The sequence below is a fragment of the Mytilus edulis genome, chromosome 13 (genome assembly GCF_963676685.1).
Source record: "Mytilus edulis chromosome 13, xbMytEdul2.2, whole genome shotgun sequence".
Lineage (NCBI taxonomy): Eukaryota > Metazoa > Mollusca > Bivalvia > Mytilida > Mytilidae > Mytilus > Mytilus edulis.
The window spans coordinates 40637680-40665597 of record NC_092356.1 but is presented as its reverse complement, the minus strand read 5'-3'; the positions used below and the strand labels follow the sequence as shown (position 1 = coordinate 40665597).

Here is a 27918-nt window from a genome sequence, read left to right as displayed (position 1 = left end):
AATCCTGAAACCAAATTTCAGAAATCCTTGTATTGTAGTTCCTGAGAAAAATGTGACGAAAAATTTTCAACTTGGCTATCATGTGTAAAATCAGACAAGTGTTCGGTAAACAGGAAGTTGTCAAGTGATGAATCTGAAAACGCATCACACGGTATGGCTGACATATATAAATGTTGATACCAAATTACAGAAAGGGTGGATGTGTAGTTCCTGAGAAAAATGTGACGAAAGTTTCATGGGACGGACTGACTGACGGACTGACGGACTGATGGACGGACTGACGGACAGACAGAGGTAAAACAGTATACCCCCCCTTTTTTAAAGCGGGGGTATAAAAATAGCTTCTATCTCTTGAATCAAGGTATTAATGGCTGGGGAACTTCATAAATATGCACTTGGAATGTCTAAAATAAACAGGAATGATCTTCACAAACACACAAAATTGCTATAAATAATTGTCACATGATCTCTCATACAAAGGTTCGGCAGTTTATTTCAATAGTTTTTTACGCAGTGCTATGGGGCTCTGGGTTCGACGCATTGCGGGTGTTGATGTCAACCTATCAGAATATTTCATTGGTGTTCGATTTGGACTTGTTCTTCGTCTTGGTTGTGATCTGTAACTTCCACGGATTACAAGGATTCATCTAGTTTCCTGGTTTCTGTCTCCATGATGAGTGGATCGAGAGACTGGTCCCTTGTTACGTTTGATAATGAAGAGTCCAGTATGGAACAGAGATCACGGATTTCATCACCTGTACGGGCACTATGTGAAATATTTAGCTGACGTGAAAGCTGGTCTTGCAATGTGGCAATCTAAAATTAAAATTAACCTTACCTTTTTATTTATTAGTATAATTAAAAGTGCTTACACCAATAAATAGACAATATTTCAATCTTAATTTAAAGGCCTGGTGACAGATTAACTAATTGGTTCAGCAACGTACATCAATATAAAAAGTCACATTATTTAAAACAAAGGCTGATTTATATTTCGAGATTTTATACCATCTTATAGACTTTCTTGAATTATAGTTCCTTTATACTTCTGAGTTCTCAACAACTAGTACATGTAGTTTTAGTGTTTAAAACATTCTCTGAACATTTACAGCGCTTTTATTCTTCAAGTTGGTTTATCTAAATGAAAAAGAGTTAGCTGTCAAATTCATGATCACCGATATGAAGGAAATCTTGTGGCCCGAATCGGTCAAAGAAATGTTGTTTTTTATGTATGGAGGATTACTAAGTCTTGTTTCACCTTTCATTGTTGACATTTTTTGCTTTTAATAACTGAATACACTTAGGGTATGCGTAACCCACATTCAGCTTAATGTCAAGTTAGGGTTACATAAAAACAAGTTCAACGGAGGTTGAATTATTTACTTGCAGGTCAATAGTACATTTGCGATGATTTCGTTTTATCTCGACCAAATTTAACTAAACTGACTGCTAATAGCGAAATATTATTTCATTATTCCGCTTTTATAACTGTTTGGGACAAAAAATCGTATTTTAATCTTTTGTCTAAATGGCAACTAATGTCCTTTTAGTATTTATAGTCCGCATTCTGTCAATAAAAGCAAGTACATACTGTTTCTTCAAGCCCCTTGATTTTAGTGCAGTAACTATTTGTCATCTCTCTAGTTCCAAGAATTTTCTCTGAATGATTCTGAGCTGTTCGAAGTATACCTGTCTCAACCCCTGTTTCAGAGATGACATCGTTCAACCTAATATTGACAAATAATTTTGTATTCATCATAACAAATTAAATATCATGGAAGAAATAACATTTTGTTTCCTGAATCAACCATACTTGTTGGGATGTACAAGTACCCGGCCAAGTCCACTCTGTTTTTTTTTAGATGTATTTTTAATTGTATCCATCTGATGAGTCAAGCCTTTTACAAGTATGTTGTACTGTCACACCACTGTCCCATGTTACCATGTTTAACCCCGCCACATTCTGTATGTATGTGCCTGTCCCTATTATTCAGTGGTTGTCTTTTGTTGCTGGCGATTTGACGTCCCAAATGCAGTTTTACTGTCAATTGGCGATTGGACAGTCGCAAATGCAGTTTTACTGGCGACGCGAAGCGGAGACAGTAAAACGGAAATTTGCGACCGTCAAATCAAAACTGATTTTGGCGCAGATACGTCACGGCCAACCGTGACGTCATGTCAATGAAAACTTACAAACTGAAGGTTATTACGTTACCTCTACGATTCATATTCAGATAAAGTCACATATAAAAACGACGATTTTGAGTTAGGTGTTGTTTTGTTGGTTTTTTTTCTCGATAATATTGTAGTAATCGAACATTTGTTGATCTAATTAATTCAAAATGGCGGGTCCCTCCTTAGTTACGACTGGTCGACTGTGGAATTTGCGGTAACTTTTAGACAATGAAAAAAAATGCATTAGAATGAAAATTCACTTTCTATTGCCTGATGGTTCAATTCACACATTACAGATTATTCAGTTTTTAATATATTAACTTTTGAATATACATCATTAAATTAGCGGTTTAAATATAACGTTGCTGATATTTAGCTTACTGATTAGAAAAACGCCTTACTTCTGAGTATGTTGTTGCTCCGCCTCTGTTAAATGCGCCTGAAGCTTTTGTACTTGTTCCTTAAGATCACAGTTCTTGTTGTGCAGACGAGCCATTGATTTCTCTAAGTATTCTTTTTCCAACAATAATGTTTCAGCTTTCTTTTCTGTCTTCAGTTTGTCTTGTTCAACCTAATTTCATTTAAATTGTCAAAATTTAAAAAAAAAATGCTGCAATAAACAATTGACAAAAACTAAATTCTCACCAATATGAAGTAAAACAAATCAACGGAGACATTTACAAATGTAAATTAAAGATGTACAAACAAAATAATCGTGAAAAGTAACTTTAGAACAAAGAGACCAAACAATGTGAAAAAAACAACTTAAATTGCGGCAAGAACATTCCCAACTTCTATTTTTTTTTAATTTAAATCATTGTAATAACATTTTCTAAAATAACATTGATTGATTGGTGTTAAACACCACATTTTGCACTTTCATGCTAATTCGTGGTGGTCAGTGTTTTTTTTTATAATAATTTATCAGTGCCTATAAAATACAACGATCCCACATCTACTTAAATAATTGAAAGTTGCAGAAGACACACAAGAATGGATCAAATTGTTAACAACTAACTACTAGATACATTAGACGCTTGTCTGTTACATTACAATTGGCATATATTTATAGTGTTCTATGCAGTTTTACATTGCACGTTCGAAAGGTCAATAAAAACACCTTTTCCCTTCATACACGCAATATTATATAGACACATTGGGAAAAAATTGTTGGATTGTTTTGTTAATAGAGGAAGGATGCAGTGCATATCCTGTTTTCTGCTTATATGTTGATATGGCAAAGCACTGCGATGAAATAATGCCTATATCTGTGGCAGACTAAATTGGTGGTTAGGACGGATACAGCCTTCTTTTTCATAGCTATTAAATCTTGCTTGCCATTTTAATTTCCGAATCAAACAACGTTGGACAATCCTTCTGTGTTAAGCTACTGCATTCCCATTATTCAGCAAGAATTTTTCACCAGAGATTAGAAGAGACTTTATATTAATTGCCAACGCCTCACAAGCACAGTAAAGTAAACTTAGCTCTTGATACACAGTGCTTGTTGTACAAGAATATTGAAAACAGTCACCTTTAAAAGAAGACAATCAATCTGAAAGCAGGCTACAGGAGTCTGAAAACACGACACACACAATTGATAACAGCCTACAACAGACTGTTTTTTCTTCTTTAAGATGCAGAAATTGAAATGTATCCATCAACACACGTACTTATACATAGTCAGGATCAAGTTTTCAAGGTTTGTACAAAGAAGTCAAACACCTACAGATTGAGCTGTAAGGGAAAGACGGGAAATTGTATCACCTGTTTCAAATAATCATTCAAATGAGGGCTTTGTCATTGGATGAAACTTTAAAAACATCTATGATCAGCATGCAAGGTGATACTCTAGAGAAATATTCCATATCAGCAGGTGAGTATTTAAAAAATATGTTTGCAAAGAAGATTTTTTTTTAATTTAAGGAAGACGGCTGTCCTGATCTGTCACCAGAAGATTCAATCACAGAAGATAATCAAAGTTTTAAAGGCTGTTAAAGCAATTGCTGCCAACTTAATGTTTTGTGACTTTTATTTTTCATCCACATGCAAAAGAATTAAACCTGGCAGGAGTCTTGTTATGTCTAGTGAGAAGTAACGATGTTTGAACTTGATATAAAAAAAGACTTATCCCGGAAAAGTCATTTTTTACATTGTTTTGCATTTCCCAGGAGGACGACACGTTTACCCGTATTACGGTGGAGGCAAATATATGTACGGAAACGTAAAACTCCCGAAGAAATCATAATAGATTATCTTTGAGAGTAAATGAACCAAATTGTGACAATCTACGTAGTTATAGACAATATAAAAATGAATTAGTCGCACGTTCGTACCTAAAAAATGTAAATGATAGACAACATCTAGACGTATTTTAACTAATTTTAGATGAAAGTGTCTACCTTTAGCAATAGAGACAGGTCGTTACACCAAGCCAAAAACCCTTCTTTATGACCGAAAATGTAAATGTTGTACAGTTATTTGTGTAGAAGATGAACAACATTTTTTAATGCATTATGAACTTTATTCAGATCTGCGATGTGGTTTATTTTGGAAAGCAAGTGCAATTAACCAAATTTTAACGATTTTATCAAGATGACATTAATTTTTCTGATGTCATATGGCTCTATAAAACCCTTTTTGCAAAATCTTTCTATCTTATGTTTGATCGCTGAAAAATATTGTGCATAGTATGTTCTTTTTTTCGTAAAAGCTTTATTTGTTCATTTATTAATTTTTAATGGAGTTTAGAATAAGTCTTTAATTGAAAATGTCTCATAAGTCATATGTGACTGGATACCAAAATTTTAACTTCCGATTGAAATCTTTATTTTTATACTTATACAAGTGTGGACGCAGATCAGTGTGGATAGTATGTTTGGATGTTTGATAGTGTTTTCTGACATAAAGAGGTCTCTGGTTTCCCCCATAGGGTTTTATGTTGAACTGTGGTGCACAGTGACAGCGAACCTGTACCAAACACTAAAATAGCAGTGTATTTTATTTAATATTTAGTTTTAATGTTCAAGACTGTCATGGAGGAGACACTAATTTAAATCATTGCCAACTGTTCATAGATTTTATTTAGTTAGACATTGCTTTTACTATCTAATCTACATATTGGCCAACATACTTGAGTGCTTCGTGTATATAAATATGCATGTTCCTGTAAATAAACATGTGTATATGCATATGCAACGTTCCATTGGGGTTTTTCCTTTCAACATTTTAACTTTGGAATAACTTCTTTTTGAATACATTTATCGTTTTACAAAATGATCCGTTAATGGAACACAGCTGGCTGAGTGTGATTCAACCCTGGAGAGATTTACTCAAAGAAGCAGAAAATTGCAAACACTTCCAAATGATTTCGATAAAATATGTTCCGCAATTTTAATTTTGGATAGCAGCAGAAACTCAAATAAGAAGAGGATCACACAAGGTGCATTTCCGCATGATTTGATTTTAATATGTGAGATGTTATCCGAGGACCTGCAAGCATGTGATATTTGTATGGTTCTATTTATGTTCCTTTGAGGTGTTAATTTATTACTTTATTACATAAAACTGTAAATTTGTTCATGATCTTCCCAGTTTTATTAGTAACAGATTTTGTCTAAACGTCAAAATTGTTTCTATAAAGATTTATTATGGTTTTAAGTAACAACAATTTACGGATACCAATTACAGATGCTCAAAACTCCGGCCTATATATACAAACTAATAAACAGTCTTTTAGATATGATCGGGATTGACGGGACAAAAAGATTAAACAAATTATACTTGCTAACATTATAAGTGAATGATCATTTAAACTCAGGACTCATCAGTAGACAGCACATTTTGTCTAAGTTTATAAAAAGTGTTACAAATCCACCTAGCATTATATTGCTAGTAGCACGAACATTGTTTGGTAAATTTGTGCTTTTCTTATTTGGCTTCTGGACAAAAAAATTTGGTTTTTGTGTAAATAAAATGCTTTAATCTCCTCTTAAATACTTACATTGAATGAATGCTACTTCAACAACTCCTTGTGCTGACAGTTGTGATCATCTTAGTACCTTACATGAGATCATGTGCAATTGTGAGTTGTGTTAAATCTTTATTTCACAAAGAATGCATTTGCATATTTTATGAACAATGAACTGAGCTAAAAGCAAAGCAATTTAATAATTATTATACACCTAGACAAAAAGCTCAATCCAGTGATATACTTTGTTATAAAATTGAGAATGGAAATGGGAAATGTGTCAAAGAGACAACAACCCGACCATAGAAAAAAAACAACAGCAGAAGGTCACGCACCCGGAGGCGTCCTTCAGCTGGCCCCTAAACAAATATATACTAGTTCAGTGATAATGAACGCCATACTAATTTCCAAATTGTACACAAGAAACTAAAATTAAAACAATACAGGACTAACAAAGGCCAGAGGCTCCTGACTTGGGACAGGCGCAAAAATGCGGCGGGGTTAAACATGTTTGTGAGATCTCAACCCTCCCCCCTATACCTCTAGCCAATGTAGAAAAGTAAACGCATAACAATACGCACATTAAAATTCAGTTCAAGAGAAGTTCGAGTCCGATGTCAGAAGATGTAACCAAAGAAAATAAACAAAATGACAATAATACATAAATAACAACAGACTACTAGCAGTTAACTGACATGCCAGCTCCAGACTTCAATTAAACTGACTGAAAGATTATGATTTCATCATATGAACATCAGGCACAATCCTTCCCGTTAGGGGTTTAGTATCATACCATCATAACATATATGAGAAGAACATAACCCGTGTCATGCCAACAACTGGTTTTTGAATAAATGTGTTTAGTTCCGATGCAAAGACCCTATAAGTGAATCAATATTAACGCCAAAATATGCAATCTTTAATGACCTGACAATAGACTTATACTTATCAGGAATATATTCCTTCATAACCACCTCTATGATCATTGATGATCTAACAAACATGCCAAACTACATGGATCAGAACATATTTTTTTGATATTATATTAAATACGTATCCCAATTAAAACATATTTAGTTGTAGTGAAAACATTCAGTTTCTAGCAAGTAGTTTTCACTTCATGCACACATTAATAATATATGTTGAGTGCCACTCTTTTTAAAAGAAGAACATACTTCCACCTAATCATAGTAAATAGGCGAACAAACATTTATACTTTAAACTGTTTCAGTGTCTATTTAGCGACACAACTGAGTCAATATTATCTTACCTCCTATACATTTCTAGGCATATGATTGGTTAAATAAACAAACAAAGACTTCTGATGCAGTTCATGAATGGAATTGTCCTATCCGTGATTCAAGGATTGAAGTCAAATGCGTTTATGGAATTTTACAGCATAAAAAGAATTAAGTTAGTAACAGAACTTTATGCTTCCGCTGTTTCGGGTCAGTATTGCCTGACAAAACGTTTTATGATCTTTATTTCATATAATTACAACTGTCTTGTTTTGGGTCAGCATTGCCTGCCAAAACGTTTTATGATCTTTATTTCATATAATTACAACTGTCTTGTTTTGGGTCAGCATTGCCTGCCAAAACGTTTTATGATCTTTATTTCATATAATTGCAACTGTCTTGTTTGGGTCAGCAGTGCCTGCCAAAACGTTTATGATCTTATTTCATATAATTACAACTGTCTTGATTTGGGTCAGCATTGCCTGCCAAAACGTTTTATGATCTTTATTTCATATAATTACAACTGTATTGTTTTGGGTCAGAATTGCCTGTCTAAACGTTTATTATCTTTATTTCATATGAATACAACGTATCTTGTTTTGGGTCAGTATTGCCTGCCAAAACGTTTCTGATCTTTATTTCATACGATTGGTGTATTTATTACCTGCCCTCCTGTCCATGCTGTCTTTACATATTATTCAGACTGTCAATGCGGACATTTGATAGGCTACCATTAAATTGTTTTTTTAATTTTATGGCTCGGTTTAACTTCCTGTATGTATACATGAATTGTTCGTAAATCATGTTATGGTTTTTAATGTTGCCTATTTAATTAAAATTTGTAATTATTCAGATTATATATAATACACTTGTTTTCTTAAATATGGAATATAGAGTCGGTAAGATAATCAAATTAAAACTTTTATGTCACATTATACAGCTGTTATGAGGGGAACACATTTTCGATACCTTTGTGCGTCTACTCATGTTTGCTTAATTTAAGAAATGGATGTTAGGGTAATCAATTAAAATCATTTTCCCAGTAACTCATTACATGACTTGAAAAATGATGATGTGAAAACTGACAATGTTGAATTTCCAATTCGACAATAGTTTCACCGTAAAAAAATGGTTGGTTATAAGGAGGTAACAGTTTTATGATAATGTAGACAATTTGAAGGTTTTGTTGAATTACCAGGAATATTAGTTGGTTCTAAGGAGTTTTGTCCTTTATTTTAAATACACAATTAGGTTCTTATACAGCCTAGTTTAATTTACTGTAAATAATGGTTGGATTGAAGATATTTTTACTACAATGTTTTACGCTTGTAATTTTGGTGCCTTTAATAGCTTACTATGTGGTTTGGGTTTTGCTCATTGTTAAAGGTCGTAATGTGACATACAGTTGTTAACTAGGAACAATACCATAAAGGTTGTTTCAAACCTAGTTATAATAATAAGATAATTATTTCTTTTTTCACATGTAGTCATTAATGAATTATTCTATCGCGTTTGAATACAATTTCTATTTTTGTGAAAAAAGTCTTTAAAGGGCAATAACTCCTTAAGGGGTCAATTGACAATTTTGGTCAAATTGACTTATTTGTAGATCTTACTTTGCTTAACATTTTTGCTATTAACAGTTTATCTGTATCTATAATAATATTCAAGATAATAACCAACAAGAGGCTGTCACAACGACAGCAAACCGGATTTACCAACATTTATTTGTGTCCTGGCAATATCACAAGAACCATAACTGATGAATGGTGAAAGTGAAAATCGTCAATATCAAATCTGACCTCCATTTTGTCATCAGTATCAACATATTAAAATTTGAAAAGCTTAGATTGAATGATTCATGAGTAAATGCAACAACGTGAATGGAAACGCAATTTTACGATCTTACAAGAACCATAACTCCTGAACGGTAAAAGTCAAAATCGTCATTATTGAACTTGACCTCCATTTTGTCATCAGTAACAACATATTAAAATTTGGGAAGCTTTGGTAGAACAGTTCATGCGTAAATGCACGGACACGACTGGAAACTCCATTTTTCAATCTTTCAAGAACCATAACTCCTGAACGGTAAAAGTCAAAATCGCCACTATTGAACTTGACCTTCATTTAGTTGTCAGTAACAACATATTAAAATTTTAAAGGTTTGGTTGAACGGTTCATGAGTTAATGCACGGACAACATTTGATTGCCGCCCGCCCGACCGACCGCCCGGCCGCCCGCCGTACATCCCCAAATCAATAACCGACATTTTTGTCACAAAAATCCGGTTAAAAACTGCAAAATTTCTTTAAAATCATCAGTTCAGGGGCATTATACCTGAAAAACCAGTTAGCCAATTCGGCTGAAAATTTCAGGACAGGTAGACCTTGACCTAATAAATACTTTAACTTCTTGTCTTATTTGCTCTAAATGCTGGAGTTTTTGAGAAATAAGCCAAAAACTGCATTTTACCCTGTGTTCTATTTTTAGCCATGACGGCCATGTTTTTTGACGAAATAAAAAATAAATCACAAATTTTTTTTTATACACCCTACTGATCATTCAGTTGAAGTTTGGTTGAATTTGGTTGAGTAGTTTTAGAGGAGAAGATTTTTTAAAGTTAGCAAATATGATGAACAAATTGTGAAAAATTGTCATTAGAGGACAATAACCCCTTAAGGGGTCAATTGACAATTTTGGTCATATAAACTTATTTGTAGATCTTACTTTGCTGCAGTTAAGAGTTGTCAAGGACCCATTACAAGGTGTCAATCACATAACTTTAAAAACTTGGTTATTTAAAGTGTTGAAAACAATGAGGAAAAAAACATCTGTTTTGCTGTTTACGGGTACAGTAGCTGCATGTGCAGATAAAAACTTATCGAGTCGATATTTATTGATTAAACTCAGTTGATACTTAAATTATGATTAACTAGTTCTATTTTACCAAATTATATCACAAAAAAATAAAAAGTGTTTTTTAATTTCAATTTCAATTTGGTGTTACAATACTTTTTTCCATGTGTATATAATAATATTCAAGATAATGACCAAAAACTGCAAAATTTCCTTAAAATTACCAATTAAGTGGCAGCAACCCAACAATGGGTTGTTTGATTCATCTGAAAATTTCAGGGCTGATAGATATTACCCTAATGAACATTTTTACACCATGTCAGATTTGCTCTGAATGCTTTCGTTTTTGAGAATTAAGCCAAAAACTGCATTTGACCCCTATGTTCTATTTTAAGTAACGGCGGCCATGTTTTTTGTTGGATCAAAAATTGAAGCACAAACTTTGTGCAGGATAATCTAAGGAACAATCATGCTAAGTTTCATCCAAATCCATTTAGTAGTTTCTGAGGAGAAGATTTTTTAAAGTTAGCAAATATGATGAACAAATTGTGAAAAATTGTCATTAAAGGACAATAACCCCTTAAGGGGTCAATTGACAATTTTGGTCATATTAACTTATTTGTAGATCTTACTTTGCTGATCATTTTTGGTGTTTACAGTTTATCTTTATCTATAATAATATTCAAGATAATGACCAAAAACTGCAAAATTTCCTTTAAATTACCAATTAAGTAGCAGCAACCCAACAATGGGTTGTTTGATTCATCTGAAAATTTCAGGGCTGATAGATATTACCCTAATGAACATTTTTACCTCTGTCAGATTTGCTCTGAATGCTTTCGTTTTTGAGATATAAGCCAAAAACTGCATTTGACCCCTATGTTCTATTTTAAGTAACGGCGGCCATGTTTTTTGTCGGATCAAAAATCGAAGCACAAACTTTGTGCAGGATAATCTAAGGAACAACCATGCTAAGTTTCATCCAAATCCATTTAGTAGTTTCAGAGGAGAAGATTTTTTAAAGTTAGCAAATATGATGAACAAATTGTGAAAAAATGTCATTAAAGGACAATAACCCCTTAAGGGGTCAATTGACAATTTTGGTCATATTAACTTATTTGTAGATCTTACTTTGCTGATCATTTTTGGTGTTTACAGTTTATCTTTATCTATAATAATATTCAAGATAATGACCAAAAACTGCAAATTTTCCTTAAAATTACCAATTAAGTGGCAGCAACCCAACAATGGGTTGTTTGATTCATCTGAAAATTTCAGGGCTGATAGATATTACCCTAATGAACATTTTTACCCCATGTCAGATTTGCTCTGAATGCTTTCGTTTTTGGGGATAAGCCAAAAACTGCATTTGACCCCTATGTTCTATTTTAAGTAACGGCGGCCATGTTTTTTGACGGATCAAAAATCGAAGCACACACTTTGTGCAGGATAATCTAAGGAACAATCATGCTAAGTTTCATTCAAATCCATTCAGTAGTTTCAGAGGAGAAGATGTTTGAAAAATTGTTAACGACGACAGACGACGACGACGACGACGACGAATGCCAAGTGATGAGAAAAGCTCACATGGCCTTTTAGGCCAGGTGAGCTAATTATATCTAAGATAATAGCAAAAAACTGCAAAATTTCCATAAAATTACTAACTCAGGGGCAGCAACCCAACAACTGGTTGTCTGATTTGTCTGAAAATTTCAGGGCAGATATATCTAAATCTGATGAACATTTTTGCCACCAGTCAGATTTGCTCTAAATGCTTCTGTTTCAGAGATATAAACCAAAACCTGCATTTTACCCTATGTACTATTTCTAGCTATGTTTGCCATCTTGTTTCGCGGGCAGGGTCATCGGACACATTTTTAAACTAGATACTCTTATGATGATTGTGGATAAGTTTGGTTACATTTTGTCTTAGAGTTTCAGAGAAGATTTTTGTAAAAGATTACAAAAATTTAAGAAAAATTGGTAAGATTGACTATTAAGGGCAATAACTCCTGAAGGGGTCAACTGACCATTTTGGTCATTTAACTTATTTGTAGATCTTAATTTGCTGAACATTATTGCTGTTTACAGTTTATCTCTATCTATAATAATATTCAAGATAATAACCAAAAACGGCAAAATTTCCATAAAATTACCAATAAAGGGGTAGCAACCCAACAACCGGTTGTCCGATTCATCTGAAAATTTCAGGACAGATAGATGTTGATTTGATAAACAATTTAAACACTGTCAGATTTGCTCTAAATGCTTTGGTTTCAGAGTTATAAGCCAAAATCTATATTTTACCCCTATGTTCTATTTTTAGCCATGGCGGCCATCTTGGTTGGCTGGCCGGATCAACGGACACATTTTTTAAACTACATACCCTAATGATGATTGTGGACAAGTTTGGTTAAATTTGGCCAAGTAGTTTCAGAGGAGAAGATTTTTGTAAAAGTTAACGACGACGGAAGACGCCGGACATAAAGTGATGAGAAAAGCTCACTTGGACCTTCGGGCAAGGTGAGCTAAAAAGTGAAATTTAGCCTTACAATGCTTTAATTTCAAAATACAGAATAAAACCGTTTTTATACACAAGTCAATGCAAAAGTCGAAGGAAAAGCATATATGGAATCTACATATCATTAGATATACAGACAATTTACAACTTTTTTGTTTTATCGAGTGCTTAAACAATTTTCCTTTAGCTTGAAATGTTGTGTGTCAGTGTATTTACGTTTAAAAACAATAAAAAAAAAAAGTTCAAATTAAGTACTTTTCAATGCACGAAACCAATGCATGCATCAGTTTGACAATGGTGTACTAAAACTTACATTTTATATACAAGTATCGTTCATTTGGTATATATTGTTGTTTGTCACATGTACAGTATATATTCGTGATGTCAACAATCTAATGTAAGCATAGACAATTTGAATAAAGTCATACATACATTAAGTGTAGATCATATGTTAAGCTGTTGAACTATTCATTTCATTGTTAATTATATATGAAATTTAATTCAAATTTTATTGTCAATGGCAATAAAAATGGGGCGGATTGAGTGTGTGTGTGTTTTTTTTTATAAATTTTTTTTTTGTGTGTGAGGGCGGGGCAGGCCTCTTTTATTAGAATATCTTTTATAACATAGCATTTTTCTGATTCTTTACTGTTGTCCAGTAGGTTTTTACTCCTTTTCTTTAAAACTCAGGGGTTCACCACAAAAATATTATAAACTGTAAAAACAAAAGTAGCATGAAATGAAGTTGAAAAGATTATGAGTCCCCTGCGCTATGTTCTAAAGATCGTTTTATAAAGAATCCAGTAATTTTAATTTAGCACTGGAAAGTTAAGGTTGAACGTTTTCCAAACAGAAAATTTGCAGCAAACTGAAAAAGCTAATTTTTTTATCAACGTAGTAATATGTTTTGGTGATTTATTGGGAATATATGATATTGTCCTTCACTTAATTACAGTAACTGTTATAAACTAGAAAAAGTCATTTTTTAAAGTCAAGAATGCCTTTTTTCTTAATCAAATTTTCTTTAATCATAATCTTCATTTCTTTTACAAAACCAATAAATGGATTGTGCTGAAACAAAGGATTTCATGACCGAAAGTATTTCTAAAATCAGTTCTAGAATAATCTAAGTGGAAAAGCTAGCTACCTTAAACACTCCGCCCAAGCATCTTACCGTCTTTATATGATCAAAGCGAGACTTAAATTCAGAGTAACCCCAGTTTCCTCACATTTCCCGTGTACTGCAAAACCTAAATGTGAACAACATAATTGGCAAATAGTCTTTATGATTACCTGGGAAGACTGTGAGTGTATCCTTGTTTCATAATCAGTACATTTTTTCTTGTATTGTAATAGCTGAAAAGTGAAAACTGTAAATATTAAACTGCAATTTACAGGCTATGAACCATTAGACATTTCAATAATGGATTACATATTCTCAACCATACATGTTTAAAAAATATTTCAAAGTCACTACACGGATAACTAGTAAGATTTGAGATTGAGCAAAATGTCTAATTTACCACTAAAAATATATATTGGCTACTTCCATCAGTATACGTCTTCTGCCTTTATACTAGTCTTTACTTAATAAATAATGTATGAAGTCCTATTAAAAAAATATAAATTTAAATTCTAATATGACGTGCTTCTTTCGCTTTGTAAATAACGCCGTGATAAAATTTTCGATATAGTCACACTAAGCGCAGACTCATAGTTGTAATTAATTATGGCTGTTACAATATACCTCCACGTAGATCCACATGTATCGTATCCTATGTGCAAACGCTATCATGCCGATTTCGCTGTGTTAAAAATTGCAATTGAAAAAAACTACATAATCTGTATTCTTATACAGAAGCATAACAAAACATATAAATGCATTAGAGCTCTGAAAAATGTACAAAATCAAAATAAAATAAAATTCCGCCAAATTCCATTAATGTTTTTGGCACATTAAAGTAATTTCAAAACATGAAGTCATACGAATGAAAACGCCAAAGCTGAAGGTTTTCCGAGCATTAACCCTCCAAATTCGGATACTATTGCATTAAAATAGGGGTTTGAGGTACGTGTTGCTTTATTTTCTATTCTGTTGCATTATTCGCACATTTACTGATTTTAGCAAGTCAAGGCTCCTTAGTTACGAAATGGCAACAATGGATTTGACGGTAGCTTACGAGAAAACAATGTAAATTGAAATAGGCAAATGTTGGGGTTGAGAATTAAAAGAATTAAAACACATTTTTCTAGCGGTTATTAAGAAATAATCAATGCAAGCTATAAATTTATTAGATTATTATAGTTTTATCTAACAGGGGGTGAATTAGAACAGCCACACACACGGCATACCCACCCTTTTTTAATGATCGTATTTGTCCTATTGGAATCGAAATAATTCATGGAAGCCATAGATTTTTCGGAAATTTACACATGGCCTTGAATTATTTCTTAAATAATTATCAAAGCAGTTTTAAACATAGTTTCCCTTAGCCGTATTTGGCACAACATTTTGGCATTTAGGGTCCTCAATGCTCTTCAACTTTGTACTTGTTTGGCTTTTTAACTATTTTGATCTGAGTCTTTTGTAGACGAAACGCGCGTCTGGCGTATTAAATTATAAGCCTGATACCTTTGATAACTATTTACACCACTGGGTCGATGCCACTGCTGGTGGACGTTTCATCCCCAAGAGTATCACCAGCCAGTAGTCAGCACTTCGGTGTTGACATGAATATCAATTATATGGTAATTTTTATAAATTTACTGTTTGCAAAAGTATGAATTATTCGAAATATTAAGGATTTTCTTATCCCAGGCATAGATTACCTTAGCCTAGTTTGGCAAAAGATTTTTGAATTTTGGGTCCTCAATGCTCTTCAACTTTGTACTTGTTTGGCTTTCTAACAATTTTGATCTGAGCGTCACTGATGAGTCTTATGTAGACGAAACGCGCGTCTGGCGTATTAAAGTATAAGCCTGGTACCTTTGATAATTATTTACACCACTGGGTCGATGCCATTGCTGGTGGACATTTCGCCCCCAAGGGTATCACCAGCCCTGTAGTCAGCACTTTGGTGTTGACATGAATATCAATTATATGGTGATTTTATAAATTTACTGTTTGCAAAAGTATGAATTATTCGAAATACTAAGGATTTTCTTATCCCAGGCATAGATTACCTTAACCGTATTTGGCACAACTTTTTGGAATTTTGGGGCCTTAATTCTCTTCAACTTTGTACTTGTTTGGTTTTCTAACCCTTTTTGATCTAAGCGTCACTGAAGAGTCTTCTGTAGACGAAACGCGCGTCTGGCGTATTAAACTATAAGCCTGGTACCTTTGATAACCAATTAAGCAACAATACTTTGTAATGTCACAGTATCGAAAGTTGCACCTTTTTATTAAAGAATTGCAGCGGAAATCTTACAAGTTTTCTTGTAGACTAAACAATTTTAATTTTTATGATTTGACATTATGCACGTCTTTCTCTACAAGTATTTTAACGTAGGAATTTTTTAAGAATATACACATGACAATCACAGTATATATCAACACATGAAGAATTCACTGGAAAAGGTAAAATCTATGGACACGTCGCCATGCGACGACCACAAAAAAATCATCTTTTAAAAATGAGCAAATGAAACATTTCCAGGCATCCATCCCTTAAAAAATTAATAGCAAGCATGGACTTATGTCAGACTCTTCTAAATATTTGACGAAATAAAACAAAACTTTGTTATTCGATTTTCAAGGATGTGAATTTAAGCATGGATAGAATTTGGGTACTGCTCATAACAGAATCATTGATCGTTTAGAGGTGGGTTCAAACCGATTTTTCTATGATTCGTTATAAATTCAAAATCAAATTGGTGAAACTATATAGTAAACAAGGATACAAGGATAGGGTTGAGATCTCACAAACATGTTTAACCCCGCCGCATTTTTGCGCCTGTCCCAAGTCAGGAGCCTCTGGCCTTTGTTAGTCTTGTATTATTTTAATTTTAGTTTCTTGTGTACAATTTGGAAATTAGTATGGCGTTCATTATCACTGGACTAGTATATATTTGTTTAGGGGCCAGCTGAAGGACGCCTCCGGGTGCGGGAATTTCTCGCTACATTGAAGACCTGTTGGTGACCTTCTGCTGTTGTTTTTTATTTGGTTGGGTTGTTGTCTCTTTGACACATTCCCCATTTCCATTCTCAATTTTATCTACAAAATAAACACAAAACGGAAACTTTTTTCTAGATTATAAATAAACGCAAGTGAAAAAAAACCTGTCAAAATAGGTGCAATTTGAGTACCCTCACGATATATACTAAATTGGAATTCATAGAATTGAACTTTTCAATACGATTCAACTATTTTTTTAAATTATATAGGAAATTCCTATAAGTAATATCCATTAAATGATACTCTGAAAAAGTTCACTACAGACATGATTATATGGAAAGCCAATGAAAAACTAAAATACGGCAACCCTGTTAAAGTACTATTGATTAAGTAATTTTGAAATTTTGTCACACAGACTACATTCATATCGGAGACATTGCGTAACAAAACACTTTTGGAAAAATAATCAAATGAGGTTTTTATTTAATGCAAAAGGTATACCTGCCGAGAATTGATATCATATCTTTACTAGCAGCTTCGATGAAACGCAAATATACTTTCATGTCCCATTTCTGAAGCAATATCAAATTTAAATTTTTTTTCATTGTTATCTTTTTTCTTCGTTTGTTTCTTTAATAAAAGCATTCGCCTTAGTTAATTTAGAACTAACACAATTAATAAATTCAATAAATATGTTACACCAATATATGAATACCTGACTTTCAAGAGTATAGTATATATCATAAAGTGTGGCACTTTTGTCTTTGCATTTTGTTGTTATAACATTGAGTGAGTTGATTTAAGGATGAATTGGATAAACTTTTAAGGATATTTAATGTTTAAAACGTGTTCTATTTATAGATTAGATAATACTTGGTCATGTGTAATGAATATTTAAGGCCCGAGGCGTTACCGGGGGTTTTAAATGTTCATAAAACATGACCAAGTATTGTCTGACCAATTTTGAACATATTCACACCTTCGAGTGACATCACAAAATTAGCCTCTCTCATTTGAATAATCAAACCTTAATATGAGCTCACTTTAAGTGTTCACATGGTTAGACCAGATGCTCCGCAGGGTGCAGCTTTATACGACCGCAGAGGTTGAACCCTGAACGGTTGGGGCAATTATGGACACAACATTCAAGCTGGATTCAGCTCTAAATTTGGATTGTGATTAAATAGTTGACACAGCATAGGTTTCTGACACAAAATGAATGTGGTCTAATGAACTTAAAATATTTGTTTTGCCTTTGAGCAATGCACTATGCTGTTGAATATTAATCCTCTCAAAAAAATGTTTGAAGAAATTTTCTTTTTATATTTATGAAATCTGAAATGAGAAAAATTTAACAACCCCCCCCCCCCCCCCCCCCCCATTTTTTTCACATCCTCCTTTCCCATTTTTCAAAACTGATCTCAATTCAAATTTCTAATGGAGTTTGCAACAATAACTACTCATTTAAATACATCATAAAATATTAAAATGTAAAATAAAGTGCTTGTTATCACTGAATGGTAAAGATTGTTTTAATTTATCAGTTGGAAGTAAAAGTGAATATACATTGTATATTGTATAAAACAATGATTTAAGTTGATTCAACTATTATTCTGGACAAAAAAAGATAACTCCAATTGAAAATTTCTTGCTATTGCACAATATTGTGCAATTAGATATTTCTTGCTATTGCGCAATACTGTGCAATTGAAGATTTCTTGCTATTGTGCAACACTGTGCAATTGAAAATTTCTTGCTATTGCACAATACTGTGCAATTGAAGATTTCTTGCTATTGCTGAATACTGTGCAATTGAAAATTTCTTGCTATTGCACAATACTTAATAGAATAATTTTGAATCCTAATTTGAACCAACTTGAAAACTGGGCCCATAATCAAAAATCTAAGTACATGTTTAGATTCAGCATATCAAAAAGCCCAAGAATTCAATTTTTGTTAAAATCAAATTTTGGACCCTTTGGACTTTAATGTAGACCAATTTGAAAACGGAACCAAAAATTAAGAATCTATATACACAGTTAGATTTGGCATATCAAAGAACCCCAATTATTCAATTTTTGATGAAATCAAACAAAGTTTAATTTTGGACCCTTTGGGCCCCTTATTCCTAAACTATTGGGACCAAAACTCCCAAAATCAATCCCAACCTTCCTTTTATGGTCATAAACCTTGTGTTTAAATTTCATAACTTTCTATTTACTTATACTAAAGTTATGGTGGCGAAAACCAAGAATAATGCTTATTGGGGCCCCTTTTTGGCCCCAAATTCCTAAACTGTTGGGACCTCAACTCCCAAAATCAATCTCAACCTTCCTTTTGTGGTCATAAACCTTGTGTTTAAATTTCATTGATTTCTATTTACTTATACTAAAGCTATTGTGCGAAAACCAAGAATAATGCTTATTTGGGCCCTTTTTTTGGCCCCTAATTCCTAAACTGTTGGAACCAAAACTCCCAAAATCAATCCCAACCTTTCTTTTGTGGTCATAAACCTTGTGTCAAAATTTCATAGATTTCTATTAAATACTTAAACTAAAGTTATAGTGCGAAAACCAAGAAAATGCTTATTTGGGCCCTTTTTGACCCCTAATTCCTAAAATATTGGGACCAAAACTCCCAAAATCAATCCCAACCTTCCTTTTGTGGTCATAAACCTTGTGTTAAAATTTCATAGATTTCTATTCAGTTTTACTAAAGTTAGAGTGCGAAAACTAAAAGTATTCGGACGACGACGACGACACCGACGACGACGACGACGACGCAGACGACGACGACGACGACGCAGACGACGACGCCAACGTGATACCAATATACGACCAAAAAATTTTTGCAGTCGTATAAAAAGGGTATGTAAATCATATCTAATGGTCATTTCAAAAGATTGGATGAAATAGCAATCAGATAGTTTTGTGAGAACAAAAAAGGATAAATCCTTCATAAATGGAAAATAATTACAAAACTTCATAGATAAATTTTGAAATTTACAATCGTTTTAACATCAGGTGCTTACTTTTTTGTATTGATGAATGTGTTATGGTTTTTTATATACTTCCTTTAATTTTTGTTTTTATCAACAGTCATTGTTTCTTGCAAAAAACATTGATTTTATATTAAATATAAATCTACCACCACCTTTGCCCCCTTTTCATTTTTTGGGTGGGAGGGTCTATATATGCACTATAAAATAACATTTGCAATGTTGAAATCTCAACTGAAAACGCTGTAATAGCTCTGATCTCTTGTTTTCATTAATGATAATTAGACAAACAACATTACTCATGATTTTTCTTTTTGATCTTGTCCTATGGAAATTGCCTCAGGGCATTGTACATTTCATTAGTGCAGATTTTAAGAGTTCACTTTCATAATTAATCTACAATGAAGTCATTCATGTATAGCATTTGATAGTGCATGTAAAGCCATGTACTATGAAAAATAGAAGGAATAATACTGATTTTCAATTGGACGAGAACGGGTGAGTAATGTTCTAATTATCACTTAAAAATAAACTCCATTTAGAGCACAGAAACTTATCACATACAACTGCTAACTATTATATTCCCTGATTGGCAGCAATATCCATGGATAAGTATGTACAAGGAATAACATAATAATGAAAAAAGTAAGAAATTGTTGGAAAATTTCACTTGTGTCCGACGTTCAATGATCTAAGGAAAACAAAATACTGAAGACGAAAGCTGATAAAAATCAAAGCATCATGGATGTTGTGATTCAGTCAATTTTGTAGCTAGTCTGACATTTTTTTCTGGTCATACTTTCAACAATATTGTTTTGTTATCTTCATTTCCATAATCTCACTGTAAAATTTCTATTATTTTGCCAAAAGATGGAGAATTTTGTAATGTTAATGCAAATTTTTTTGGTATTTCAATTGACGACACCGTCAGATTTTTTTACATCTTTTTATAGAAGCATTTGAAATTCAACGATTTTGACCAGTATGTTAAGGGAAATCTTCAAAAGTGTAGCATATTTCTAATGTCATTTATTATAATTGGCTAAATAATTTCCAGAAAGAGACATTAAAAAACCACTTTCTCAAAAACGACAAAAATAAATAACTATATTTTATCTAAATTGGTGTTTAATCTTCATTAAGGAAAAATAAAATTTCCTGTATTCAAATATACAAGTGCAAATACCTAATGCTGAGATAATTCCAAGTACTGTTAAATAGCTAATATAATGGGGAATATACAAATAAAGTTATTGCAGAAAATGCTCAGATAAGAGTTATGCAATTGTGTTTATTGCGTCAACCAATTTACTGATAATTGTAACTTAAATAGACCTTAATTATTAACTTATGTCAGATGATTACAAGAGAGTTAATTTTAATTGGTGCACGCACCAAATTTTTGTGCCGGAAATATGGAGGTTTTTGGTGTAAAAAAAGTGCAAAATATTATATAAACAATCTTTATATTGAGCTGACTTTAATCATCAATTGACAGAACTGGTTCAATCCAATTATATCTGATAATGCTATAGGATATAACTTAATTGTGTAGTTGATGAAATCGAATATCTTGTAAGTGCAGTTGATGAAATGGAATATCATATAATTCATTTTCAAGACTTGATTTTGAAACTCGTGACTATCAAAGTTGCATCAACTGACAAAATATTTGTATTCCTCATCTCAGATATGGACTAACTTAAACGCAGCCTTTCACCTCATTTCCTCATCAATGAATTTTATGTCAAGATGACATATTTTATGGACCCTCGATTCTGACTATTACAGACGCATCTACTGACAAAACATTATTTCTCCACGAGTTGTATCTCAGATATGGACTCTAACGCAAACTTTAATCAGTCACTCATATGTGAAATGTAGGTCAAGATAACCTAATTTTTATCAGGACCCCTTGATTATTCAAGACGCATCAATGAACAAAATCTCATGAACTATAACTATAACACAGATAGATGGGATTTAGTGCATCGGACTACTAACACAAAAGTTCCTGGTTCAATCCCCGTTCCGGGTCTCCCTTGACACCATTTGCGAGTGTGGTTTTGAGAAACGATGATAGTCCGTCGGAAGGGGACGATAAATCATTATGGCTGACCCGTGTTAACAGAGAGCCATATCTCTTGCACGTAAAAGACAACCATGTAGATTTCGAAAAAGAGAAGGCTAATTCCGCTGAAAGGCAGCACTCGCACCCGCAAAGTGGAAAGGGATTAACATAAGTTGCAATAACTTGTTTCCCAGTCCACTATATATAAATATGTTTAAATTAGATAGATGGACTTGAACTTTATGATGGACAGATGAAACACTAAATCCCTTGACCCCAACTTCGTTTGACAAAAGATATAAAAATCCTAAAGCAAACAAATATCAAATTATTCCTCTCAGTAAAGGTTGAGAAATCCTAGACATAATGTTTTCATTTCTATTCGCTTTTGGTGAAATTTAAAAGTATCAACAAACAGTCATAAAAATAGGAATGTAGCTTTGTATGATATATAACCATGAATTCTGCTCAAACCAAAGCGAAGGGTCAACTTGAACTTACTACCAGTTATGAGAAATATTTATCATTGTTGAATGCCTCATGGTAACTTGAAGATGAAGGACAATAATAAAAACGTTCCATATTTGGGTTTTACCATGTATTGATATTAATATTGTCTCATGTACATTTACTCCATATCCCCTTCATATTTCATTGGGTATACGACAGACTAAAAAAGGGGGGGGGGGGGGGGTGACACACTTTTGGTATGTGGGATATAGGGGGTAAAAAATAGTGGGATCTGGGAAAAAGAAGGAAAAAAAAAAGAAGGAAGTGGGATATGACCATAATGTGGGATGTGGGAAAAACCCGCGATTTAAAAAAAAATGGTGAAAATGGATGAATGGTCATGATGTGTCTGATTGGTGGTGTCTACTAACCCCAACCCCCTAAGTGTGTGTATATGGAGACCATACCCCTTCCTAACTTTTATTCGTAAAATATCTTTCCCATTGACAAAGCTTTTGTCCATACCAGGAACAAATGATAAGCAATGTCATGAACCAGGCTGAAGCTAGCTAAAGGTAACAAGAAGCCTGCAAACAATAAGTCGATATATACCGAAATTTAAAAAAAAAAGACAGCAACCGCCGTTCAAAAACAAATATTTAAAAGGCAATAATTCAGTCAATTTTCATCTCTATCATCATCTGTTTATTAAAGAATCCACACTCCTTTACACAGGAACTATATGTAAGAGTATATCTAAAATAAAGAAAGTTGTTCGCCCAACCTTTTCTTAATCTAAGGACAAATAACATATTAAGAGTTGGCAATTCATGATTAAAATGGTGAATAAAGTTTCTGCAAGTCAGAGAAACACACAATTATTTTCATGACATGTCTTCAATTTAAAAATGGGACCCAATATCCAAAATAGTAATACAAGGTTAGAACCCCCAAAAATTAAGACATTAAATTAATCCCATTGAAATTGGTTAAAAGATTTGTATTTATTTACACTTGAAGATTTCTTGCTATTGCGTAATACTGTGTGCTATTGTGAAATAATGTGCTGTTGCACAATACTTAGTTTATCTGTTATATATAATATATATGTGTATCTCCTGCCATATCAGTATTTGTTGCTTTTATATATAAATCAGAAATAATTAATGGAAAAGTTTTGGGGAGAAAAAATACAAAAATTATTGAAAAAAAATCTCCCCAAAAAATTTGTCCCCCCAAAGAACAAAAATTTTGAAAAAAAAACATTAAACCCAAAAAGAAATTTCTCCACCAAACTGTTTGACCTCCCCTTTATATTTTTTTTTGAAATTTTGAAGATTATTTTCTTTTAAGGAAAAAATGTACAATTTCAGAGAGTAATTGCCCCAAGCGTTTTGAAATTAGGGGCAAAAAAAAGGGCCAAAACACAAGTTGTTGTTTGGAAACTAGAAAAATGCTTGTTTTGGCTCCTTTTTTGTCCCTAATTTTAAAACGTTTGGGGCAATTACCCCAAACTCAAGCCCAGCTTTCCCTTTGTGGTATGGAACCTTGTAGTACAATTTCAGAGAGATCCATGGCGGATGATACACTTACACACAAGTTATTGTCCGGAAACTACAAAAATGCTTGTTTTGGTCCCTTTTTGACAGCCTTATTACTAAACTGTTGGAACCAAAATCAATCCCAACCTTCTTTTTTGTGGTTGGACCTCCTAGTAAAATTTCATAGATATCAATTTACTTAAATTAAAGTTATTGTCCGGAAACCAAATGTGTCTTCGGACGACGACCACGCCGAAGACGACGACGACGACGACGACGACGACATAGCATTATACGAACGCAATCGTATAAAAAGGTTAGAAGACCACATAAATCACGAATTTGAAGAGCATTGAGAATCCCAATTCTGAAAGATTTGCCAAATACAGCTAAAGTAATCTATTCCGAAGTGTTTCGGAAAAATTATTAGGACAATATCAATGATAATTCATGTCAACATAGAAGTGCTGACTTCTAAGATTTAACTTATAAAATGGCTTATTGATAATTGGTTTACCTTTCCGGAGAAAATCATGACCTTGGCTAGCTCCTACCTTGGCTTGAAGTTTCTGTATAAGTTGAGCTTGTCTCTGTTGTCCGTCTTGATACGCCTGGAGTTTACGTTTGTAACTTTGATGTTCCTCTTCTAGTTTCCTCCGTAACTCGATGTTCTGCTGGACAAGATTTTTAGATGGTGTCTCACCGTAGTCACTTCCATCTTCATTACACTTCTGTTCAAGCTGTAATAACAAACAAACATTTCTTGTAAAATGCAATATTTTATCTTGATATGTAGGAATTTTTCATAAAACTGTATTATTTCTGTAACAAACAGCACTGGAAAAACGTTTTTTTTTTAATTTATTTCTTAAGTGTGTCAAAACAATAATAATCATATTGATAAAATAAAAATGATAGTCCACTGCAAGAAAAAATAATTCTTTAATTGTGCCATTCTTTTTCTTTCAAGAGTCTGATTTTAAAACGCACAAGTCAGTGATTTCCTCTTTCGCTGTGGATAGTGTATCATGTCTTTAACATTTCTCTTTACGCATCACCAATTTTAAAATAATCGATCGTTTTGGCGAATTTTGAAATAGACACGTTTGGGAGAATCAGATACCATTGAGGGGATGGACATGTTTGTGCGAAATAAACAAGTTTTTGGGAATCAGACACGTTTGCAGGAATCAGACACGTTTTTTGGGGGATCAGACACGTTTTTGGGGCCCCAGATCAGACACGTTTGAGGGGATGGGGCACGTTTTAGAGTGTTACACAACAGATTTCTGAGGAAGAACAACATGAATCGACACTACATATATATTTAACGATCACCATCACAAATTGTTTGGTCGATGCGATGAATCTGTGTCTCAATTCTCTAGCGACATTTTTTGTGGTCCTTGATGTTAATTAAGATACCAGAATAGTCGTCTCATATGTAAATTTACCAATTGTGTTCAATTTCCGATTTTGACTTGTTACCCGATTGTGGATTTGTATGGCGGGTGATGGCTACATAGCAGGTCGCTCTTGCCCCATCAACGCACCTTTTCTAGCTCCTTTTGGAATTCGTACTAGTCCCCCGGGTTTTGTTTTTATCAGTTGGTTTGTATATTCTGTATGGAATGGGGAGATCAATGATTGCGAAACAGTTAAACTACTACAAAATAATTTCAGTTTGTTGAATGTTGTTCGAAACAGCTAATCTTGGATTTTTTACGTAAATTTCAATACCAATACCAATCTTTGTGAATTATTGATGGATCGGTATTATTCTCAACCAAAAATTGGTCTCTGCATAATTTGCATATTTGATGATAAATAAAATGAATTTATGAATAGCTTTAAAATAGTATAATGTAACTGAAATCTAATATTGTAAGCGTAATTTTATTCCACCCTGTTTTTATTCCGGGTAACTGTTTTTTACTAGGGAGTATTGGATGTAAATAGTGTGAAAGCGTTGATCTTGATATCATTGTTTTGTTTATATTAGACCAGCTTATTGTTTACATAAATGAATAGGTTAAAATTAGAATAGTTTTCAAGAAACCAGTTTAATTAAAAAATATTGACAAAGAAGATATGATTTTATATCGAAGTCTACTAAAACGCAAATGCACAGAAAATCTTCGGCAATACAGTATATATGAATATTACAATTAGTGACAATTTAAAAGCATATGAACTGATGGATTTGATTAGAAAAATGAAACAAAATTTAATTTGTAAATAAAGCATATATTGCCCACGGTGTTATCATGTGTTCAAAGTGAGTAGTAAAACACTTCATCAATGTATGAATCTTAAATACTCAGTAGTGTAATAAATCCCGGTTCAAAGTAACTAGAGTAATCATTCAGGTACTAAATCACTAGTGTAATAATTCCTTGTTCAAAATTACTAGTGTAATCATTCCTGGTTCAAAACATTTGTTGGGTGAACATTTCGTAGATGAAAAAACACTAGTTTACTTTGTCCATTTTTTACATAAATCAGCTATGCAAGTTTTAGTTAATTCAAATACCCCAAAAAATACCAAGCCCAAATTTTTATATATTTCCCCTGTCAAAAACTCTTTAGAATCTTACATGTCTTATCAAGAGTGGTAGATATTTTACACTGGACCCGGATTAAAAACCCTAGTGATTTTTTGTTAGTGGATAAAAAACACTAGGGATTTTCATCCTCCGGATAAAGTACACTGGCGGAATCAAACCACTGTTACATGGGTTAGTTTAGGTATGAACTGTCCCTTTTAGAAATATGATATTATCTACATTTGCCATAGGTTTTGTGTTAAAAAGTCGGCCGGAATTCTATATATAGTGGGTACTACCTGTGCAGCCTTATTTCTTGTATTCTAATGAAGCCGCATTTGTACAAGACTTTCTTCAGACAATTTAAACAATAAAAATCTCATGATCAGTTTTCTTTCGATCATAGACCAATATCCAGTCATTCAACAATCAACTTTTAAGTCATATCTTACATCTCATAAATTACTGAACAGTTCACTTTTGTATATACTATTAAAACTAGGTATGCTACATATCTTTAACGTTTTCTTAAATTTGACGCATTTGGTTGACATCACACTAGACTCTATCAAAAGGTTAAAGAGGATACAATGGGTCATTCAGATATCGTAAGTCGAATAAGGATAGAAGATTCAATTATCACTAGTGCTGTATAAAGTGGGAAGAGTCAACAGTTTGATCAGATATGCAATAAGGATTGTACTAACTCTAATTTCATGTATTTGTTATATTGTTTTGATCACAGTCTTTAGGGAGCAACCATTTAACTTCAAGGGGGTGGTGGTGGGGTATTTATGGTTTTTTGTCGGAGTCAGACATTTTTTTTTGCCCAACAAGCCAAAGCGCAAATTTTTTTTTTAGTTTATCGACGCTATCAATCAAATTATTTATTTCAATATTTAACACTGTAAGGTATGGGGAAAATCTGGATTCAGAATATTTTTTTTTTGTCATCTGCTCAGTTGACCACAATATTTTTTTTTATCAAATTGGGGATCAGAATATATTTTCAGGAAAAAACCTTACCCCCCCCCTCTTTGAAGTTAAATGATCGTTCCCTTACCTGATCAATTAATCTGCTTTCATCATATTCTTCTTCGACGATCACCTCATGTCCATTGTGGATTTTGGCCATGCATTCTAAACAGATTAGTTTATTGCAACTTTTACAAAACAGACAGCATGACTGTTCTCCATGTTCCTGGCATTTTATGTCCTCGAAAGAAAGATTTTTGTTTGATTTTAATTTTCTAATATCAATGATTTTATGATCCTTAGCAATCTGTTGATGTACACCTGATTTACATTTATCACACATTAACGATTTACAATCAAAGCATTTCCATATTATCTTATTATCGATGCTGCATAACTGGCATGTCATTGGCATCTGGCTTTTCTGTACTGATTGTGCGAACGCCATCCTCA

At 33.1% G+C, this 27918-nt stretch overlaps 1 protein-coding gene across 1 annotated transcript; it reads right to left on the bottom strand.

Moving 5' to 3' along the window:
* Positions 1–633: 633 nt before the first annotated feature.
* LOC139500312 (E3 ubiquitin-protein ligase TRIM71-like) lies at positions 634–27918 on the bottom strand. The gene is made up of 6 exons (XM_071289054.1): positions 27554–27918; positions 24499–24684; positions 14057–14119; positions 2577–2746; positions 1592–1727; positions 634–816 (listed from the first exon to the last, which is right to left on the bottom strand). The coding sequence occupies exons 1-6, from the start codon at positions 27911–27913 to the stop codon at positions 634–636; spliced, it is 1098 nt and encodes a 365-aa protein (XP_071145155.1). The 5' UTR covers positions 27914–27918.

What these genes read in the sequence shown, in the direction of transcription:
- LOC139500312 (XM_071289054.1), bottom strand. Translation starts at nt 27,913, where the DNA reads ATGGCGTTCGCACAATCAGTACAGAAAAGCCAGATGCCAATGACATGC. An exon ending in TACAGAAACTTCAAGCCAAG is followed by an intron (nt 14,120 to 24,498) that starts GTAGGAGCTAGC and finishes TTCACTTTTCAG; the next exon opens with CTATTACAATACAAGAAAAA. An exon ending in TACACTCACAGTCTTCCCAG is followed by an intron (nt 2,747 to 14,056) that starts GTAATCATAAAG and finishes AAATGAAATTAG; the next exon opens with GTTGAACAAGACAAACTGAA.